Here is a 22,214-nt window from a genome sequence, read left to right as displayed (position 1 = left end):
CTTTCTGTCTTGTGCTCTCTCTCTCTCGCTGCCTTTCTGTCTTGTGCTCTCTCTCTCTCTCGCTGCCTTTCTGTCTTGTGCTCTCTCTCTCTCTCGCTGCCTTTCTGTCTTGTGCTCTCTCTCTCTCGCTGCCTTTCTGTCTTGTGCTCTCTCTCTCTCGCTGCCTTTCTGTCTTGTGCTCGCTCTCTCGCTGCCTTTCTATCTTGTGCTCTCTCTCTCTCGCTGCCTTTCTCTCTTGTGCTCTCTCTCTCTCTCGCTGCCTTTCTGTCTTGTGCTCGCTCTCTCTCTCGCTGCCTTTCTGTCTTGTGCTCTCTGTCTCTCGCTGCCTTTCTGTCTTGTGCTCTCTCTCTCTCGCTGCCTTTCTTTCTTGTGCTCTCTGTCTCTCGCTGCCTTTCTGTCTTGTGCTCTCTCTCTCTCTTGCTGCCTTTCTGTCTTGTGCTCTCTCTCTCTCGCTGCCTTTCTGTCTTGTGCTCTCTCTCTCGCTGCCTTTCTGTCTTGTGCTCGCTCTCTCTCTCGCTGCCTTTCTGTCTTGTGCTCGCTCTCTCTCTCGCTGCCTTTCTGTCTTGTGCTCTCTCTCTCTCGCTGCCTTTCTGTCTTGTGCTCTCTCTCTCGCTGCCTTTCTGTCTTGTGCTCTCTCTCTCGCTGCCTTTCTGTCTTGTGCTCTCTCTCTCTCGCTGCCTTTCTTTCTTGTGCTCTCTGTCTCTCGCTGCCTTTCTGTCTTGTGCTCTCTCTCTCTCTTGCTGCCTTTCTGTCTTGTGCTCTCTCTCTCTCGCTGCCTTTCTGTCTTGTGCTCTCTCTCTCGCTGCCTTTCTGTCTTGTGCTCGCTCTCTCTCTCGCTGCCTTTCTGTCTTGTGCTCGCTCTCTCTCTCGCTGCCTTTCTGTCTTGTGCTCGCTCTCTCTCTCGCTGCCTTTCTGTCTTGTGCTCTCTCTCTCTCGCTGCCTTTCTGTCTTGTGCTCTCTCTCTCTCGCTGCCTTTCTGTCTTGTGCTCTCTCTCTCTCTCGCTGCCTTTCTGTCTTGTGCTCTCTCTCTCTCTCGCTGCCTTTCTGTCTTGTGCTCTCTCTCTCTCGCTGCCTTTCTGTCTTGTGCTCTCTCTCTCTCGCTGCCTTTCTGTCTTGTGCTCGCTCTCTCGCTGCCTTTCTATCTTGTGCTCTCTCTCTCTCGCTGCCTTTCTCTCTTGTGCTCTCTCTCTCTCTCGCTGCCTTTCTGTCTTGTGCTCGCTCTCTCTCTCGCTGCCTTTCTGTCTTGTGCGCTCTCTCTCTCGCTGCCTTTCTGTCTTGTGCTCTCTCTCTCTCTTGCTGCCTTTCTGTCTTGTGCTCTCTCTCTCTCGCTGCCTTTCTGTCTTGTGCTCTCTCTCTCGCTGCCTTTCTATCTTGCGTGCTCTCTCTCTCTCGCTGCCTTTCTATCTTGCGTGCTCTCTCTCTCGCTGCCTTTCTATCTTGCGTGCTCTCTCTCTCGCTGCCTTTCTATCTTGCGTGCTCTCTCTCTCGCTGCCTTTCTATCTTGCGTGCTCTCTCTCTCGCTGCCTTTCTATCTTGCGCTCTCTCTCTCTCTCTCTCTCTCTCTCTCTCTCTCTCTCTCTCTCTCTCGCTGTATCTCTTTCTGTCGCTCACTCCCCCCCCCTTGCTGTGTGTGTGTGTGTGTGTGCTCATTTTTTCCACTCTCTCCTGGGAAACTATTGGGTCTTTTTTTAATGTCGTCTGCAGCTCTGTGTGTGTGTGTGTGTGTGTGTGTGTTTCTCTTGGTTTATAAGTGAGAGAGAAATGCTCACACTGTATGGTCCACTCTTACATTTTTTCCCCTCTCAGAATGTCTGCTTTGTCCGTACTGTACTTGTGTGAAAATAATCCAGGGTTTGTTCGTGCGTTTGTTTAAAAAGTCCCCAATGCAAGCAGTGTGTGCTTCCTGTGCGAGTGTGAGAGCGCAACACCTCTCAAACACACACACACACACACACTCTTCCTCAGTCCCACTCCACCTGCTCCACATTTCATTCCTGCCCTTAATCAGTGCCCCAGTGGTGCAGAGAACCCCACGCCCCACCCGTCCTTCTTTCCAGGACCCTTACTCTCGCGTCCCTTCCCAGTGTTTAGATCCCCGGCTGCTCCTCCCAGCCTCCTGTTCCGATGTAAACACGCCTTATCAGCGTGGGGACTGAAATGTGAGCATGTGTCTTTGCTTTGGAAACCCTCGAGCTTATCTGCTGTTGGAAAAATGCACTCGTTGAAAGCTTCTTGGGGGTTGACATTGAGCTCGCCAACATTTTGAGATAAGAAGCAAGACCTCGAGGGTTCCAGCCAAAATTGTCGATGTTCCTCAGCCAAAAAATGCCGTCTGGAATCTGCAGCTCAGTCGCCGTTTAATCCTCACCATAGCAACGTGCTAAAACCCAGCACTCGGAACATTATGAGCTGCTCTCAGATCAGCTTCTCAGAGCGTCTAAACCGGTTTGAGTGCCGGGAAAGTTGCGATCTGAACTGATCACAAGTCTGTGCTGGTTTTAATTGATTGAACACACGAGCTGACGGAGGATCGTGGAGCTTTGATTTGATTGCTGAGGTGTTTCAAGAGCAGCCCTGTTGGAAAGTGTTTGCCAAGTAAAAATGGAAAAAAAAAAGGAAGAAATCCGTCCATGTGCTCTGGATCTACAAATAGTTTCCTTCCAGTTGTTAGCCACCGCTTCCTCGTTTTTACAGACGTACAACGTGAGCCTGTAAAGTCCCGAGGTCATAAGATCCCTTATCATATGAGGAGATTCGTTGAAGATCAGAACTGTAACCTGTGCCATGTTATGAAATGGTGTAAAGGCCAGTTGTGACACCTCCAGCTGTGGAATCACTAGAGAGGGTGGGTGTGTGTGTGTGTGTGTGTGTGTGTGTGTGTGTGTGGACGTGTGTCGGTGTGTTTTGAGCTTTAGTCCCAGCAGGAGTGCAGTCTCTGTTTGGAAAGTTTTTGTTTTTATTTATTTTGTAGTACATAAAAAGGCGTAAAGCTGATGCGAACACAGGAAAGTGTGTTTCAGGTTGACTAAAGCAATGTGTGAAATTTCGCTAAACGCAAAGGAAGAGGAACAAGAAATGATGAAAGGCTGTGTTAACTCGGTGCACTTTTTTTTTTTTTTTTTAAAGCAAATAGCTTTAGATGCTCAGCTTTGTGACATGAGCATATTTATTTTTCTTCATTTCTGCACATTGTTTCTCTAATAACGCTTTCTTAACTCCACGGATGATCTCGCGTCTACGACCAAGCTTTTCACGGACATTAGTGGTCCTTCCTGCTTCAGTAAAACGCATCTCACACACACATCACAGCTCAGCTAGTACACAACTCCTCCTTTTGTAGTGTGAAGGAAATGAAAAAAAAATTGCTTTCACTGTCATGTGAGCGGTTTGTGTGTGGAACACTTTTTCATGTGGAAGTTTCTCTTTCTTTCTGTGCCAACTCCAAAGACATTTCCTGTCCGTAGATCCAGCTCTGCACACAGCTGTTTGAACATCTGTTTGATCTGTGTGTGTTTCAGGTGCATGTTCGCCATGGCTCCGTTCCTGCGGATCGCCTTTAACGATTTTAGTTTGGGAAGCCTTCCTCCTTTGGCCGATACACCGTTCTGTGCCATCAAGATGAAGGAGTCCCTCAGTACGGGTTAGTATGTACGAGTATAATCAGTGCACACACACTCGCACACAAGTCTGCCGACATAATACACCTCTTAGTTGATCTTAACACTGAAGCATTTCTATGCTATTATTATAATTACTGGCATGATCATGCTTGTGATTGGCTGCTGAACATCTCGTACATCATGTCAACACCGTTCATAAATCAGTGCACCAGATTCAGTGTAACCATGACGACAAGCCTGATTAAAGGTTTCGGCTATGTCTAAGTTTACTTCCCGACACCCTTTTACCGTCATAGGTTTCTCTAAATAAAATCTAAAAAAGTGCAATGACAAGGATTGACTGAGGAAGGAATTATTTCTACGCAGGCGTGGACGGAAATGTCATAACGAGACAATCGAGTAACTTCCCTGTTTGAGACACAACCACAGTATCAGTGTTGTAATGGTAGCCTGTTGAGGGATTTTTAAAAATCAACTCAAGGAAATACTAATATTTATTCGATCCACATTCACTGGATATACACTACCGTTCAAAAGTTTGGGGTCACCCAGACAATTTTGTGTTTTCCATGAAAAGTCACACTTTTATTTCCCACCATAAGTTGTAAAACGAATAGAAAATATAGTCGAGACATTTTTCTGGCCATTTTGAGCATTTAATCGACCCCACAAATGTGATGCTCCAGAAACTCGATCTGCTCAAAGGAAGGTCAGTTTTATAGCTTCTCTAAAGAGCTCAACTGTTTTCAGCTGTGCTAACATGATTGTACAAGGGTTTTCTAATCCTCCATTAGCCTTCTGAGGCAATGAGCAAACACATTGTACCATTAGAACACTGGAGTGAGAGTTGCTGGAAATGGGCCTCTATACACCTATGGAGATATTGCACCGAAAACCAGACATTTGCAGCTAGAATAGTCATTTACCACATTAGCAATGTATAGAGTGGATTTCTGATTAGTTTAAAGTGATCTTCATTGAAAAGAACAGCGCTTTTCTTTCAAAAATAAGGAAATCTCAAAGTGACCCCAAACTTTTGAACGGTAGTATAAGTAATCGAGCGCTCCGATTGGCTACTCTACTACTCGGATATCAGCTCGTATCCTGTGAGTAGAGAAAAACAAAATGGCCAAAATGAACCAACCGAGGACAAAATAAAAACTCTACTCAAAAACAAAATCCCCCCAAAAAAGCAAAATAATATGGAATGAAAGTATTTGATAGTAAGAACGTATCTATTTTTTTAAAAAGCTTTTCAAGAATTATTATTGCATTTTTCACAAATTGGTACTGCCATTTCGCTGCTTTGTTTACATTCTTCATCTTTAAGTATTAAAATTTTTATTTTTTTGGACTGGTTCAAAAGCTCAAAGAAGTTTGAAGTTTATTAAAGAATTAAATAAATGTCGAAAGCTATTCTTTACCTCGGCATGACAGCAAGACGGGACTTTTTCTGCAAAAAAACAAAACAAAAAAAGCATTCCAGTCAATTTGTGCAGCCATCGATAGGTTTTTAAGAAGTCCACCTGAACGGAATTGATTTTGTCGGACGTTTTGTGTGTCGAAGTTTTTATTTATCGAATTTACAAAAAAATCCCAGTGCATGTGTAGAGAATATAATGGTTATTCTGCTCAATCTCGTCGTACTCGGCGCTACACGCCTCGTCAGCTATCGGCTCATGTACGACTCGATTTCGTGGAATGGCTGTTAAATATATGCAGTACATCCTGGCAAAGAGCCACATTATTAAGCAGAAATGAACGAACCAGTTTGTCAAACGCAGCACGATTCTCGGCCGGTTCAGCTCTGTCTCTTTCTCTCCAGAGCGGGGAAAGACTCTCATCCAGAAGAAGCCCACGATGTACCCAGCGTGGAAGTCCAGCTTTGACGCTCATATCTACGAAGGCCGCGTGATCCAGGTTCTCCTGATGAAGACGGCTGAGGAGCCTCTCTCCGAGGCCACCGTGGGCGTGTCGGTCCTCGCAGAGCGCTGCAAAAAGGGCAACGGCCGAGCGGAGTTCTGGGTGGACCTACAGCCGTCTGGGAAGATCATGATGTCCGTGCAGTTCCTCGTTGAGGATATGGACTCGGGTGGGTGGACTCTGACAGCATATATACACTTTTTTTTTTTTTTTTTTTTTAAATATGAGTGATAGATACAGTATGACCTTATTTTCATGAGATCATTTTCACATTGTAGTGTAGTGCAGGAGTTTTAGTAACCAGGGAACGTTTTCACGACTAAATGTTCCACCCAAAGTACATATTTACATGATATGGGGGGGAATTCAATGCCTTTTGTATCAGATCAACAAATGGTTTGTTCAGTTTGAAGGAACAATCTGTACATTCAGCGAGGTTTGTTCCTGTTTTTACGTTTTGAGCTTGTTCAGTCCGTGAGTCTCCATTTCAGATTATAACTCAAATCGGTAACAGAATTGACAGTTCGCGCTGTAATGGCTTTCATACGCTTAAAATAAAACCGGCGGCCGCTCAGACCCCACTGTGCTTGTAATAATGTGTACTTGTGTAGTGCACCCTAGTGGTGATGCAGTGTTAAGACCAACACACCAAGTGTGAGAGAACAAAATCATAAGCAGATCAATAACGAAAATAGGCATTTATCCTTTAACTCTTCTTTCTTCGAAGTCTGTTGTGGGAATTTACAGAAGGATTTAGCACCTCCTGCAGTGGCCAGGGCAGTGTGTGTGTGTGTGTGGTTACTGGAGTGTTTGTAGAGTGTAACGGTTGAGGTGGCAGACACCCTCGCTGGTCCCACCCCTGTTTCATAGGCTTCCTGAAAGGAGGCACGGTCATGCCTATTTATAGAGCTCATGTCTGAACAGGCCTCTGCTCTGTCCTCGGAGTGTGTGCAGGCCTCCCGACAACTTCTTCTTCTAATCCAAAAAACACACATGCACCAAACACTGCGCCCTGTCAATAAGCCATGAACTGGAACATAATGTTTGGCTTTGTCTCCTGCCTCTCTTCTCTTCTCTTTCCTCAAATTTCTCAGCTCCTTTTTTGCTGTCCTTCGTTCTTCCGTCTCGAACTCCTTCACACGCTTTTTTCCGTCAGTCCTGTCCCACAATGCCATCGATTTGTTTACTTGAGTTGTCGGATGAGTCAGAGGCCCAGTTTCACTTCCCCATTCTGCTCCCTGTATCTTTCTCATGCGTTAAAACGCAGGCTTGAAGGCAGTACAAATATTCTGTATCCATCAGGGCTGTAACGATACACCCAATTCGATTCGTATCGCGATTTTTGACCCACGATTCGATACGCCCACGATTTTTTTTAAAGTAGTAAATTTGACTTATTAACATTTACTTACTTACATTAACTATTTAATAACAAATAATTCAGACCACTGCAGAGAATGAGTAATATGTATGCAAAAATGAACAAATGCATATCCAAAGATTGTTTTATTTCTCAAAATAATACTGTTGAGCCGGAAGCTCTGTTTTTTTCGGTTCTGAAAGTCATTTTTCCAAATCGTGTAAATCCGTTAAGATTTTTTTTTGGGGGGGGGGGTATAGGGGTGGCTCTCTCACTGTCTCACTCTCATAGGGCCAATGATTTTCTGTGATCGCGGAAAACAGATGGAAATTACGGAATTTTTATAGTGAAACATTGCTCGCGTGTCAAAATGTAACTGCCGCAGAAGGCTTCCGCCCAAGCAGACATGCCTTCAGTGTTGCCAGATATTGCTAACGTTTTCCACCCCAAAATGTGTTCAAAACCAGCCAAAAAGCACCTAAACCCGCCCAATCTGGCAACACTGCATGCCTTTCCGGTCAAGTGATTGTGATTGGCTCGTGGCACACCTAGCCAGCCAATGAGCTGCTTGTTTACAGATTCGCTCCCCGCGTCGCAACCAGAATGGCGACCGCTTAAAAGAAATGAATGCTCTGCCAGTGGCGAGTGTGGACGTTGCGTGACTCGCAGAAGATTGTCGCAGGTCGGCGAAAAAACGACTTACTAATAGATATTAAAAAAAAAGTAATTTAAGTAAGTTTAAAATGTAATTTAAATAAAAAGTAAAGTATTCATAAATTGAAGTTTGGAAGCGCCTCTGTTTTTGGGCTGAGGAGAAGTGTGAAAGGGTGTACCGCGATTCTGCCTTCTTGTATCGCGACACGGATCGTGGCTCTGCGTATCGCGATTTCGATACGCATATTGTTACAGCCCTAGTATCCATGATTAATATATAGGACACATAATGACATCGTATTATGTAAGATATAAAGTTTTTGCCTTAGACACGGGCATTTTTGCATTCGCCTAATTGTTGCATGACCAGCTCAGTAAAGTAGCACTAATGCAGCACTGGAAATCTTAATGCTGTTCGAAACGAGCGTCCTCGTATCCACAAAATGTACTTACGGTCGAATATAAAAGACGTAGAAAAGCCCATGAAATTAAACAAGACCAAACTAACCGTGTGTGTGTGTGAGAGATGACAATTATATACACGTAAATGCCTAATATGAAATAATATATTGACAAGTGCTTTATGACTTTGGAAAACATTTGGCGAAGAATTAATACATAGGTGGCTGTGGTTGGAAGGTTTTCTGACCCAGTAGGGGGGAAAATGAGTCAGTGGGTAAACTGAGGGAGTTTGAACAGCGAGTCAGCTTTACTCAAAAATACACTGGAACTTCCCTTTGAGTGGTGTGTGTTTGTGGCTTTTTTTTTTAAAAGGGCATTCTTCTCAGCAGGGGGTGAGGGGCTTAGGGGCTCAATTTTGCCTTCAGCGTGGGAGGGGGAAAAACAAATCACAGCACAGCAATCGGCGTAATCTTAAGCACATTACGCAAACGTAGGTTTGTTTGTTTATTGAACCCATAAACTCTTGGAGATATCGATTATTGATCCTGAGAATCACGCTTCTTTAACACTCGCCTTATTGCAATCGGCATCATTTAATTCAATGAAGAGTCAGGTTTATGTTTATGATAATTAATTAAAGAATAACAATAAGGACCATATGAACAGTAGTTAATAGTGATATTCATTGTCTTTATAAAAAAAAACCAATATGCTGATAGACATCACAGACAGGGCGGCACGGTGGTGTAGTGGTTAGCGCTATCGCCTCACAGCAAGAAGGTCCGGGTTCGAGCCCCGTGGCCGGCGAGGGCCTTTCTGTGCAGAGTTTGCATGTTCTCCCCGTGTCCGCGTGGGTTTCCTCCGGGTGCTCCGGTTTCCCCCACAGTCCAAAGACATGCAGGTTAGGTTAACTGGTGACTCTAAATTGACCGTAGGTGTGAATGTGAGTGTGAATGGTTGTCTGTGTCTATGTGTCAGCCCTGTGATGACCTGGCGACTTGTCCAGGGTGTACCCGCCTTTCGCCCGTAGTCAGCTGGGATAGGCTCCAGCTCGCCTGCGACCCTGTAGAACAGGATAAAGCGGCTAGAGATAATGATGAGATGAGACATCACAGACATCCTGGCTATGGGTCCGTCTCAGAATGTTTCTTTTGTCATGTTTAATAAGAATAAAGATAGCATCTTGCTTTATCTGGCCTCCACTGTGGGAAATTTTTTTTATTACAATTCAAATGCTTTTGTAAAATTGATTCTCATATAAAACAACTCCATCATGAAGAATTAAAGCCCCTCCTTCACAGACGAGTGAAAATATCGAATAAATTCCCTCTTTTTGATTGCTTGGGTTAAAAATGCCAAGTTATGATGACTGAATTGATTCTTCACTTAAATATGAATAATATGATACATTTTGGGTATTTGATATGGCGAAATAGGACACAATGGAAAAATCAAGAACACACCGGAAAGATGAGAATAACGGCGGTGGTAAAAGAACAGCGACTGTACCGGCTGAAGGTCGCGCGGGTCTCTGCTGTGGCGTGCGAGCAACGGGACATCACTACCGCACCGGACAGAGCGCGAGGCGGGGGTGGGGCAAAACGACTGGCCGTAGATTCTATCAAAAGTTCGATCTAAATTGATCATGGTTGCAAAATATTGGCCAAAAATACGCAAACACTACGAAATATGAAAGTAAAATGAAAAAGAAACATTCTGTTGCCTTATACTGCAAAACTAAAACAAAATAAAACTGTCATAACTCACCTTTTCAGCGATAACGCCCGAACAGATCACCTGCGTAACAGAAAGACCGCAAATGGAAGCGCGATCAACTTCTAACTGCTGGAGTGGAAAATTCCATTCTACACATGCAAATTGTTAATGTGTGTCCTTCCCCGCACACAAATAACACGCTACGGTAAAAAATAGACCACGACTCATTTTATAGCTCAGAAATTCAAACAAGACCAGCTACCATCGCAACATATTCTGTAAGAAACATATTCTATACCTAACTTTCAGCTTTCGTTTTAAAAAACAAAATCGCAGATTTATAACAATTTTTATACGGCGTAGTGATTTTAAGTTGGTGAGGTCGTGACCTTGACCCTGAGGCTTTCCGTTTAGATCAAAACACACGATCGTATTGGTTTTGCGGAAAACGGAGTTACGATGGCGATCAAATATTTTGCGTGATGTTTTATTCCGGTTATGATTATTCTGTGAGCGCACCGATCCTTAGGTGTATAAAGCTACAACTTAAAATACAATTAGTGATAACTGTAGACTTTTCAGTGAACTACAACCTTTTTAAGGGAATGCGATGTAGTCGACCGTTTATCATGTCCCAGATTAAGCCGCCATTTTTTCCATAAATTTGAAGAATTTTTGCCAAATTCTGAATATTCACATCAAAGATTGTTTCATCTGTATTATTTCTTTCATCATTTTATTTCAAATTAAAACCAACATCACCATTCAAAACCATATAGTTTGACTGTGAGTATATTTAGTGCGGTACCCCCACAGTACCCAGTTTCTGAGACGGACCCATATACGTCTTGAACCCCTGAAGCTTCTCGGACCTTACTTGAAGAGCCCAGGTGCAGAGATGTTCTCCTGAAGACCTTAGTAATCATGTCCTTGATCATTGCAGTAACCTCAGTAACTAAACCATCTGGTTACAGGGATCCCAGACGTCCGCTATTTTAGCGGAATTCCGCTATTTTTCTAGCCAAAGTGGTGGTGGTGGGGTTTTTTTTTTGTTTTTTTTTTGGTTTTTTTTAATTCTTTTTTTTTTATCTCTTGTATATCCGTTAAAAATATGTTTAAGTAAAATGACCAGCAGAATACGTTCTGATTTGGTTTGCTTGTTTAGCGTTGTTTTTGTCAGCTTCGTTTGTTCTCGTTGACATTCGGGAACACTCGGAAGTTAAATTGATGTAAATACCGCGAGACTGTACGCGATAGAACGAGAAAACAATATGGCTGCGCCCATTTGCTAGAAAATGTGTTTTAACTCCGTTCCTGCTTTTGTTTCTAATGCATTGAACTTCATTCAATATGTCGTGGAAAAAAGATATCGTCCATAAAAGAGATAGCGGAACAGTGTCCAGGTTAGAAGAAGTATATTCTTCAAAGCTACATTTTCATCTAATTTTTATAAATAACAATTTTTTTTTTTGCCACTTATGTCATTGATTACAAAATATGGCATCAAATAGATACACATTATTGTTAAATTCTGTTGCTTTTCTATGTTAAATCTATGTAAAAAATGTGTTCTATAGCATCTTTAAATGTTAAAATCTCAACAGCTTCAGGGGGCTTGCAGCGCCCTTGACCCCTGCTGATAGTTTCTTACATTCCTCTATTTTTTTCAATTACTGCTGGGATCCCTGTGGTTAGAAATGTCTGTAATTTGCACTGTTGCGTTTTGTCGTTCTGTAAAGTTTTGATTGAACTGTCTTTCAGAGAGCAAGATGTCAACCAGGGAGAAAGAGGACGACGGGATTTTAACACTGAATCGAAGAAGAGGCGCCATCAAACAGGCCAAGGTCCACTTCATCAAAAACCACGAGTTTCTCGCCACCTTCTTCAAACAGCCTACGTTCTGCTCTGTGTGCCGCGAGTTCGTCTGGTGAGTGGATGGATGGATGGATGGATGGATGGATGGAATCATAATTATTAGGAAATATTGCATGATTATACAAACATCAAATAAGTTATAAAAAGTAGTTTAGTGTGTATATATACTGCAATTAGTGTTTGTCTCAGCTATAAAACGGCTTAAACAACTTCCTGCTCCTGTCTGCTACTTAACGTCACTTCGAGCAGGATTACAGGAAGCACGGCTGTTATTACGCACATGTTTATTGTTTATGTGCGTGTCTAATCCGGTTCTGAGGCATTCCTCTGATTTTTGATTTTTCAAGAGTCGCTTCAAATACCCTGGGTTACTCCTTCCTGGTGTGTGTGTGTGTGTGTGTGTGTGTGTGTGTGTGTGTGTGTGTGAGTGTGATTATAGTCTCACCTGAGCTAGACAGATAAAGCCTCAGACACTAAAACCTTTCTCTGTCCACTTACAGGGGGCTGAACAAACAGGGCTACAAATGCAGACGTGAGTGTTTTTTCTATCTGTTCTTCTCACTCGCACGCACTGTGCGTAAAATTACATTGAAAGGCGACATGTTCTACGCCTTTTCCACAAGGTCTTCATGAAATGTCTGTGACCTGCTTTGATCAAAATACCACAAGGATAAAACACCACAGCTCCCTTCTCACCCTGATCAAAACAGCGGATTTTGAGAGCCTGTTCCTTTAAATGTTAATGAGCCACCGCTCGCCCCACCCTCCATTCTTATGCCGGCCAATCAGGTAGCACTTTCCTGATGAATATTCATTCAATCCGTGAATGGGAATCAGGATGGGGAATGGGGGGCGGCATAATTCTCATGCGTTCTCCTTGTGATGTCATAAGAGGAGCCAAATCTGAACAGCTTGTTAAAGCACTAGTTTGCTGAAGTAGGCAGAACAAAAGAAACCGACTGGGCGTCTTATTTCAGAGTTTGTGGATTGGAACCCAAATGTATGTGCGCTAGTACTGAAAAAGTGAGTTTTTCATAATACGCCCCCTTTTTAATTTGTAAAATCAAGCTTCAGTTACACATCAAACTTTTTGCGCAAAAAAACAGAGGTGGACAGTAATGAAGTAGATTTACTTGAGTATGGTACTTAAGTACACTTTTTGAGTATCTGTACTTTTACTTGAGTAATATATAACCTTTTTTTTTAATGCCTCCGCCACCGTGAGGCATTATGTTTTCGGGTTGTCCGTGCGTGCGTGCGTCCATCCCGAAACCTTGTGAACGCGATATCTCAAAGGCTAATGAAAGGAATTTCACCAAACTTTCACCATTTCTGCGCTTTGGGACAAACATGAACTGATTAGATTTTAAGATCAAAAGGTCTATGGTCAAGGTCACTGTGAGGTCAAATGTCTTGTCCGCAAACCTTGTGAACACAAGGCTAATGCAAGTAATTTCACCAGATTACTGTGAGGTCAAATGTCCATCCCCAAATCACAACTTAAGGCGTGTAGTCTACCGGGCGGAGGCATCCCCATCTAGAGTTCTATCTAGTTTTTTTGGAAATTTATGACTTTTTTTAACTTCACTACATTTGAAAGGCAAATATTGTACTTTTCACTCCACAACATTTCTATCAAGGTCCTCGTTACTATGAAGCAGCTTTGAAAGTGGATGATTTTTCTTTTCTTTTCTAAAACGTGATGTTTTTTTCGCAGGTGACACTGAGACAGCCTGTCAGTAATCACTAGGGTGGCGTCACGTCCATAGACTGTATAAAATCAAGTTCAGTGATTTCTCAGCAGCGTTATTTGAACACGATGAGTTGATGGCAGAATGGAAGGAGGCGGTTCTTCTGCGGAATGCACGCGCTCATGGCCCATGAACCCATGTTTCAGTTTTCTGAAAGGATTGAAGATTTTTCATTTTAAATGTTTGCTTTGTTTGATGAAAACGAACCACATCACGGCCTCCAAAAACTCGCCGTCCAACCTGCGGAAGCATATTGAGGGATATAAACGTTTTATTCCAAGAGAAAGCATGCAGTGAAGTTGTCTGCGCTTTTAGGGCTAGTGATAACGTTGCAATAGCTATGCGGTCTGGTTAGTCAAATGACTTTCTATGGATTTGCCCAGCAAGTTGCCGTCGCCTTGTCCACGGCTAACGTTAACACACAGCTAGTTAACTTGGACGCTGTTAGCTAGCATGTAAAAATGGAGTTATGCTAACATGAATAATGTTAACTTATCTGAAGTCCTTTCAGAAATGTTTTAGCATAATCTTGCCAAATAAACAGAATGTAGAAATCTTTCTTTTCTAGTAACGTTAGCTATCCGATATGAATTCGAGTTTGAAAAGAGTTTGCTAGCATGTCAGGTGGAGCTTCACTGACTAGCTAGCTTAACGTTAAACCACCATGATGGCACAGCATGCGTTCATTTTGTGAATTCACAAAATAATCCAGTCGGTTGCTTCAGAGGCATGAGCGTTGTGACAATAATACAACAATGTGTTAACAGAAAATGTACTTGTATTACTTGAGTATTTTTAAAAGCAAGTACTTCAACTTAAGTAAAAATTTGGCTGGAGAACTTATGCTGGAGTAACGTTTGACCAGCGGGATCTGTACTTTGACTTAAGTTGAGTACTTTGTCCACCTCTGCGGGGGGAAAAAAAAAAGCACAGTAAAATTTGCTGTTTGAAATTTTTCATCAGGTTTCTTTGTACCACTGACTATCAGACCGATTTTAAAATTTTCAGAAGCCACAAGTTTTGTGTATCTAATATTAATCAAGTTGGCATTTTCGGAAAAACAGTAGGAAGTGCAAAAAAAAATTAAAATCGGTGAATATATTTTTCTTTAAAAGCTCAAATATGTTTACAAATGATTCCTGGACTGTGGTCTTCGGACGTCTTCTGAATCCGGTCGTCCCGAGGTTTTATTCCTAACCAGAGAGCAAAGCATTGGTCACAGAACATTGCAATTCCAGTACAATCATCAATAATCTGACTTTCTGGACCAGATATTAATCCGAGTTATAGATGGTACTATTTTACTCATAGCGCCTAAGCTGGTAAGCAGTCGGATTTGTTTTAATTAATAGGCTACTGATTGTCACCGAATGTAACCTCTGTCCCCTGCCCTCTGTCTCTATCCCAGAGTGCAATGCGGCCATTCACAAGAAGTGCATTGACAAGATCATTGGGAGATGCACAGGAACTGCAGCCAACAGCCGAGACACCGTGGTAAGGACCAATCCGCTGTTAAATAAATATCATCTGTTCAGTAAACACGCACGCGAGCAGTAAAGTATCTCCGATCAGCCCCGCAGCACGTTCCAGTTCCAGCGGGACTATTTATAAATTAGTTCAGTTCATCACCGAGCTGGTCTGGTGATCGCATTGACCAACAGATTTACCTCCAGCCTTGTAGAAATGGTTGGAATTGCTCAAAGGTTGTGATAGGTTGTGAAAGGATGAAGTGGTTCGCACTAAAACAAGTGAAAGACTTTCGCCATCAAGGAACAGAAATGAAATGAGTCTGTAAGCTGTTAAACTGCATTCCTTCAATACATTGTAAGCGTGTATTAAATGTTTTTTATTTCCACGCTAATGATGTGACGTTTGATGTGGGTGGACAGAAAAACACAGCAGGGCATTCCTTTTTTATCTTGAAAACTTTCCATGATGGAAAATTTTTTTTTTTCCTCCTCTGACACTGGAGACTCCTTCCAGAAGTGTTAAGTAACCATGTCCTTGCAAAAAAATGTCATCAGATCAATACCATATTATTCTTGGTGCCTTTTCAAAGCAAGAAGCTTGAGGACAGGTCTGGGTGTGAAAGGGTCGAGTTCTAGCAGGACGGACTGGCAGCTCATAGGCTCGCAAGGATCAGAGTCTTCCATTGATCGATCAGTAGTGTGCTGTTAAAGCAGGGCTCGACATTAAGGACTGCTCGATTGCCCGGAGCAAGTGGGATATGTCCCCGACATGCCCGACCGGGCAAGTTGGAATGAGCATATATTATGAACTAGCACCACAAAAATTAGGCTTTTTGATCTTTTATTTCAGTTCCTAAACATGTCCCTCACTACGTATCCACCATTATGTCTTTGCTGTTTTTCTTAGTCTCGGTTTCATTTACTGCCTTGCAAGTTATTTTATATACCCGCGCTGTTGTAGTATGGTACACGGACTGTTTACAGACCCCTTGTGCATGGCGTCACGTGATAATTACAGCTGGGGTCAGACGGACACCGTCTTTCATGCAAGCAAGGCTTAATGTGTCTTCAATATGGTTAATTTTTGCGCTCTTCAAACAGAGAAATGGATAAAAGGCATGACCGTCTCAAAAATGTTAACAAATAGAAGCAAATGCTTCAAGAGCAACGAGGAAACGAGTGATTAAAGAATACGAGGAGAGGAGCTCGGGCTGAAAACTCCAGAGAAATTCACGATTGTATTTAAAATGTATTTTACAAAAACAAAGTTGGAAGTGAGTATGGAAGAGTTTTCTTAAGAAAAAAAAAATTATAAAATTGTTATTGTCCGTTATGAGTAAAAGTAACCAGTGACCAAACTTAATCAATAACCAAACTTCAACTCAATGTGTGATCTTTAGTTTATGTTGAAATTCATAACTATTCTATGGTTTTCTGGAAGGAAAAAAAAAAAAAGTAGTACTCGTAAAATAGGCGGCAAGTGATGATATCGGGGGGCAAGTGGAAATTAACCCCTACTTGCCTCCCTCCCCCCAGGGCAAGTGGGTTTAAAAGTTAATGTCGAGCCCTGTAAAGCCTAAGCAGCTCGGTCGTGTACCTCGTGGCAGTCGGGCAGCTACAGAGACACTGGACTGCTCTTGATGATCCAAAGATCTCTTGGGGAACAATTACAATGCAGACTTTGTAGGGTTTGTTTTTTAAATAATAATAAGTTAAATTTATATAGCGCCTTTTCAAAAAACCCAAGGACGCTTTACAATTATAGACAAGGAAATAAATAAAAATATAATAAGTAAAAAGTCCACCAAGTAGGGGTCAGGATGTAATTCCCGTGGTGTAGCAGCCACAGTCCCACCAAAAGGCGCACGAAAACAAGTCCCACATCTCCAGCACCGCCGCCGTGACGCCGTCAGCAACATCGCTCGAACACCACGCCGTGGATCCACACAGCGAGCAGAGAAGTTCCGCCATGCAGAGCGCTGGTGTGTCCCAAACCGCCTGCACAGCCGCCGCGACGCCACCGAGCAACATCGCTCGGAACATCACGCCAAGCGTTAAAGCACAGAGCGCTGGACAACCACGATGTAAATTGAGCAACGAGCTCACTGCAGTCCACAGCTGGGAGTGCAGGCATCACCCACGGCGAACCAAGGCCTGGAGGGAACCGACGCCCCAAACTGGGTCCAGAGCTGCACCACAGCTGGCGGACAGAACACTCAAACACCAAACTACACAAACACACAGGAAAGAAAAAAATAGAAAAAGAAATAAAATAAGAGCTCCGGTGACAAAAGCCACTCCCTGATATCTGAGCCTCTCAAGGCTATTGAAGTCTGGTCGTAGTTACTGATAGATAGAGAAAAGACAAGAAGCTGGAGGGGTTCTGTTCATTTGAGGGGCACCGTGCAGCAGGGTCGAGGCTGCGTTTGAGATCACAGTCCGCTTGGTTTAAGGTGGCAGGTAAATTATGGCTCCTTTGTGTGTCTGCAGTTCCAGAAAGAGCGCTTCAAGATCGACATGCCGCATCGCTTCAAGACGCACAACTATATGAGTCCGACTTTCTGCGATCACTGTGGAAGTCTGCTTTGGGGAATGGTCAAGCAGGGCCTTAAATGTGAAGGTGAGACAGGATTTAGTGTCCATCTGTCCGTCTGTCTGTCCTTCGCATGTAGTTCTTTCAGCGTTGTCTGTTCGATTTCTTTCACCTCTCCTCCTGCATCCCATATACTCTGTTTTCATGAAAATGAAGAACCAAGTGTTCATCCCAGAATCGAATGCCAGTTTTTTTTTTGTTTGTTTTTTGTTTTTTCTCTACACTACCGTCCAAAAGTTTGGGGTCACTCTGAAATGTCCTTATTTTTGAAAGAAAAGCACTGTTCTTTTCAATGAAGATCACTTTAAACTAATCAGAAATCCACTCTATACATTGCTAATGTGGTAAATGACTATTCTAGCTGCAAATGTCTGGTTTTTGGTGCAATATCTCCATAGGTGTATAGAGGCCCATTTCCAGCAACTCTCACTCCAGTGTTCTAATGGTACAATGTGTTTGCTCATTGCCTCAGAAGGCTAATGGATGATTAGAAAACCCTTGTACAATCATGTTAGCACAGCTGAAAACAGTTGAGCTCTTTAGAGAAGCTATAAAACTGACCTTCCTTTGAGCAGATTGAGTTTCTGGAGCATCACATTTGCGGGGTCGATTAAATGCTCAAAATGGCCAGAAAAATGTCTCGACTATATTTTCTATTCATTTTACAACTTATGGTGGGAAATAAAAGTGTGACTTTTCATGGAAAACACAAAATTGTCTGGGTGACCCCAAACTTTTGAACGGTAGTGTATGTGCGTACAGTTCTGTGCAAAAGTCTTGGGCACATGTAAAGAAATACTGTCGACCAAAAATAGCTTAAAAATAATGAAATGAAATATTTCAACATGGAAAAAAACTACCATAAACAGTAATCAGTAAGCCATAATAAATAAAACAAAGTCGATATTTGGTGTGAGACGACCCTTTGCTTAAAAAAGAAAAAAAAAATAGTAGTCTCCGGTACAATGAGTGCAGATTTATGCGGAAATGAGCTGTAGGTTTTACTGAGCACCTTACAGAACCAGCCACAGTTCTTCTGGACACTTTTGACTGTCAGACTTTTGCACCAAAACCCAGCAGCCTTCATTATGCTTTCTTTTTTAAATCTGAAAAGTGCTCCGTTATGGAATATGCTGCTTAGATACAAACTTTTTTTTTTTTTCTGTAACATTTAATTTTGTGCTGGAAAATAAACAAACGTTTGGAACTCTGTAATGTTTTGACCCGATAATGTAGAAGTCATAAAATAGAAATCTGTAACAAAGTTTGTATGGGGAAAAAAAAAGAAAAAGTCGGGGGCCTAAGAGTTTTGCACAGTACTGTATTTTGTAATAATCATGAGTTTCGGTTCATGTGAGAAAGACCTTCCTTGGGGGAAGCCATGGCCTAATGGTTAGAAAAGCAGCTTCGGGACCAAAAGGTTGCTGGTTTGATTCCCTGGACCAGCGGGACTGGCTGAAGTGCCCTTGAGCAAAGCACCTAACCCCCAACTGCTGCAGCAAGAGTGGTGGCGTATCTTGTGTCTGATTAGCCAAAGAAAAGATGTGATTATCAGTTCGGGTGGTGCCCGACTGAAACGACCGAGAAAGACCTCAAAAGAACTTTTAGTACCGTGCATTCAGATTAATCAGTATCAGTCATGAAAATGGCAAATTAATTGATTGTTTTTCTGTAATCCTCTGTCTAAACCAGGGGTGTCAAACTCAAATACACAGTGGGCCAAAATTTAAAACTTGAACAAAGTTGCGGGCCAACATTGAACAAATGAACCTTTTAATATGGACCCAAACAAGTTTTGCTTTAACATTGAATATGGAACAAGCAACGCTTATTACTATACAATATTAGTCTGGCTAACGCAACTTCAAAGCTCTGCGAGCATTGGTCTGGCATAGATATTAAGCCCAACCGTTTCCCAAAGCGCGTGGTTGACCCGCCTCCCTGAAATGCCTCAGTTTGCTACTGGTCGAAGCCAGAAAAGGCTGTGACGAAGCTTAAACCAATCACATCACTCTTTCCTCTGACGTATGTGACGCGACAGAAACTGCTTGAGTAACAGGAAGAAGAAGGAGGAGCTGAAGAGGACGATAATAACACGAGCAGAAACGGAGAGAAACTTCCCGTTGAATGCTTTCAATACAGCATCTACCGCTGTGTCAAAGGCTTGCCGCTGCTCCATGTTCGTAATGTTTCTAGTGAATGAAGCGCTTCCGGCATAGATTCTGCAAACAATCTATGGCTTCCGGTCGCAGTTCTACTACGTCAGTGTCTTGAACACGCCTCTACCCAGGGCCGTTGGAGATGCTCAAAGTTGATTGGCTCCCGATTTTTCGGGAGCTTGGAAGAGCTGGAGATAGCTTGCCTTGCCAGACTAAGCTCGCAACAGGCCCCCATGTTGCGTCACACTTAGGATGGGCGGGCCCAGGCTAATACAATATATAATAATAGTGCAGACTTGCTAAATCGAATTTCAAATAAAAAAAAAAAACACATCAATGGCATTAATTTATTAAATGAAATTTAAATAAAAATCGTATGCCTCTTTTCTATTTGCAGCCTTCTGATTTAAATATCAAAATAAACTTTTTCCACAGGCTAATAATTTTAAAAATAAAACAACAATAATAAATCAATCAACCATTCAAGCCCATGCCTTGGAGTAGCAAGAAAAAGTGCATAAAGAAAAGGTTAATTATTGCTCAGTTTGCTACATGCTGATCTAATCTGATGTGCTCAAGCCAGATACCTGGCATCTCTTCTTGGATGCGAGTTCATCAATGTCTGGGCTCAGGCTCTGAGCTGAGGAAATCCTCAGTATCGAGCGAAGGTATTCTTCCTCCCACCTGTCCAGAAAGCTCCGGTTTTCTGCCTTTCTTTTCGCCATTTTTGAGAAGGGGTAGCACGGTGAAAGTTGTAGCGTGAAGTCGCTACGGCAACTGTCCGTTTGTTGTTGAACGTTTGGACGTCCTACTGCGTTTCTGGGCCCTGTCCTGATTGACGCGCCAAAACAACAGCAGAGCGTTATGGGATTTGTACTATTAGCGGTGAATGCGCTGTATACACAAATCCGACGAGTAGTCATTTGGGATTGTCTCGCGGGCCAAATATAATTACACTGCGGGCCAGATTTGGCCCGCGGGCCAGAGTTTGACACCCATGGTCTAAACGCTAATTCTGAATTACAAAATGCATGATTAGTTGCATATCAGTAATGATGGGTCACTTTTGCTCATCGGTGTGACTCACACTACGTTCAGACTGCAACCTGAAACGACCCATATCCGATTTGTTGTGAAATCCGATTTTTTTTGTTAGGCCGTTCACATTACCAATTATATGAGACTTGTATGCGATCTCCAATATGAACGGAAAACGACCCAAAAGTGTCCCGCATGCGCAAATTGACATGTAATAAGCACATCTACGTAATACGTAAACAAAAAAAAAAGCGCGCTCTTCAAGTTTAATGATTTCTTTTTTTGTTTGTTTGTTTGTTTGTTTAATTATCTGGTTAGTGTTAAAGTGTGAGGTCTCGTGTGTGTTTTTGTTTCTGAACTGAAATGAAAACGTGTAGCCTGGTAGCGAGGGTTGACTCCTAAATGTCTCTCTAATTTCTATACAAGTGCACTACATGTTACTAGGAAGTAATGGATTTTTAAACTCTATATAGTGCACTCGAGCTTCAGTAGGCAGTCATTTGGGATACGGCCGCTGTATTACCAAACTCTTAATTCAGGTTTAATAATTTGCACATATTTATTTCGTCATATTAATAAACTTTTTCTACATTTTTATAAATATTTATTTAGATTGTTTTATAGCCAGCTGAATTCTGCAACTTCTCTCAGCGCTGGCTCAAGGTGCAGAAACACCAGTGCAGTTTGCGATGGAGACGAGGCGAGACCTGGCGATGTGGTACAGGATGGTTTAAGTTATAAATCAGTTATAGAAACTGTTTTATTTAATCAGGCTAACAGATCAACATCCAGGTCCCTACCAAATCCACCATTAGCTTGAGCAATTCTATAAAAGTCTATTTAAATTCTGAAAACTGTACAAATGTTGTTGTTTTCCACCAAAGAGGCGGGATTAGCCAACGCAGAATAGTGACGTTTGTCTCTTGTTGATGACGTGTAGGTCGCATGAATGCGACCTGTCCGATCAGACTGCAGTCGCATGTGAAAATATCGGATATGCATCGGAATTAGGACCACATATCCAAGCGACCTGGGTCGCATGTGAAAAAATCGGATCTGTGTCGTTCAGATTGTCAATAACAAATCGGATACAGGTCGCATATGGGCAAAAAAATCGGATATGGGTCGTTTCAGGGTGCAGTCTGAACGTAGTCTCAGTGTGTTGGAATACACTTTTTTTTAAACAGTCCAATCAAATCTAAACGGATTAGACGTCAAGTCCGGCCATGCTGTATTTCTCACGTTAGTATCTTGTTTCGGTCGCTGCTTGTCGCTCCTTGACAAGACTTGCACGCTCATCATGTTAACGCTGCCGTGAAATGCTGCTATTCTTCCCATAAATTTGCTTTGAATGATATGTAAGGTGTGTGTAAGCAGTTCATTTGGAGTTTAATTGAAGGTTAACCTGTTGATTTTTTTTTTTTTTATAAATATAGCTTGTGTAAAATTATATTCCAATCCGTTCCCATCTTGCCTGTGAAGTTCTCTTTCGCCGCTCTTTTTGCTCTAATTATTTGCCTTCTCTCTGTTTAGACTGTGGAATGAACGTCCACCACAAATGTCAGACAAAAGTAGCCAACCTCTGTGGTATCAACCAGAAACTTCTAGCCGAAGCTCTCACTCAAGTTAGCATGGTAGGTGACCCACAGCCTGC

General features: G+C 42.5%; 1 protein-coding gene across 2 annotated transcripts in view; it reads left to right on the top strand.

The window, feature by feature from the left end:
* prkcdb (protein kinase C, delta b) overlaps nt 1–22,214 on the top strand; it is a 64,192-nt gene that overhangs the window by 23,837 nt on the left and 18,141 nt on the right. For both annotated transcript variants that reach the window (XM_060910157.1, XM_060910158.1), the window contains exons 2-8: nt 3,519–3,640; nt 5,446–5,712; nt 11,437–11,602; nt 12,051–12,082; nt 14,710–14,795; nt 17,261–17,390; nt 22,094–22,194. In XM_060910157.1, the coding sequence (XP_060766140.1) occupies nt 3,523–3,640; nt 5,446–5,712; nt 11,437–11,602; nt 12,051–12,082; nt 14,710–14,795; nt 17,261–17,390; nt 22,094–22,194 (900 nt within the window). In that variant the 5' untranslated portion in view covers nt 3,519–3,522. The remainder of the gene's footprint in view (nt 1–3,518; nt 3,641–5,445; nt 5,713–11,436; nt 11,603–12,050; nt 12,083–14,709; nt 14,796–17,260; nt 17,391–22,093; nt 22,195–22,214) is intronic.

This window comes from Neoarius graeffei, chromosome 26 (genome assembly GCF_027579695.1).
Source record: "Neoarius graeffei isolate fNeoGra1 chromosome 26, fNeoGra1.pri, whole genome shotgun sequence".
Lineage (NCBI taxonomy): Eukaryota > Metazoa > Chordata > Actinopteri > Siluriformes > Ariidae > Neoarius > Neoarius graeffei.
The sequence above is the reverse complement of the archived record's forward strand: the minus strand, read 5'-3'. Positions and strand labels throughout refer to the sequence as shown.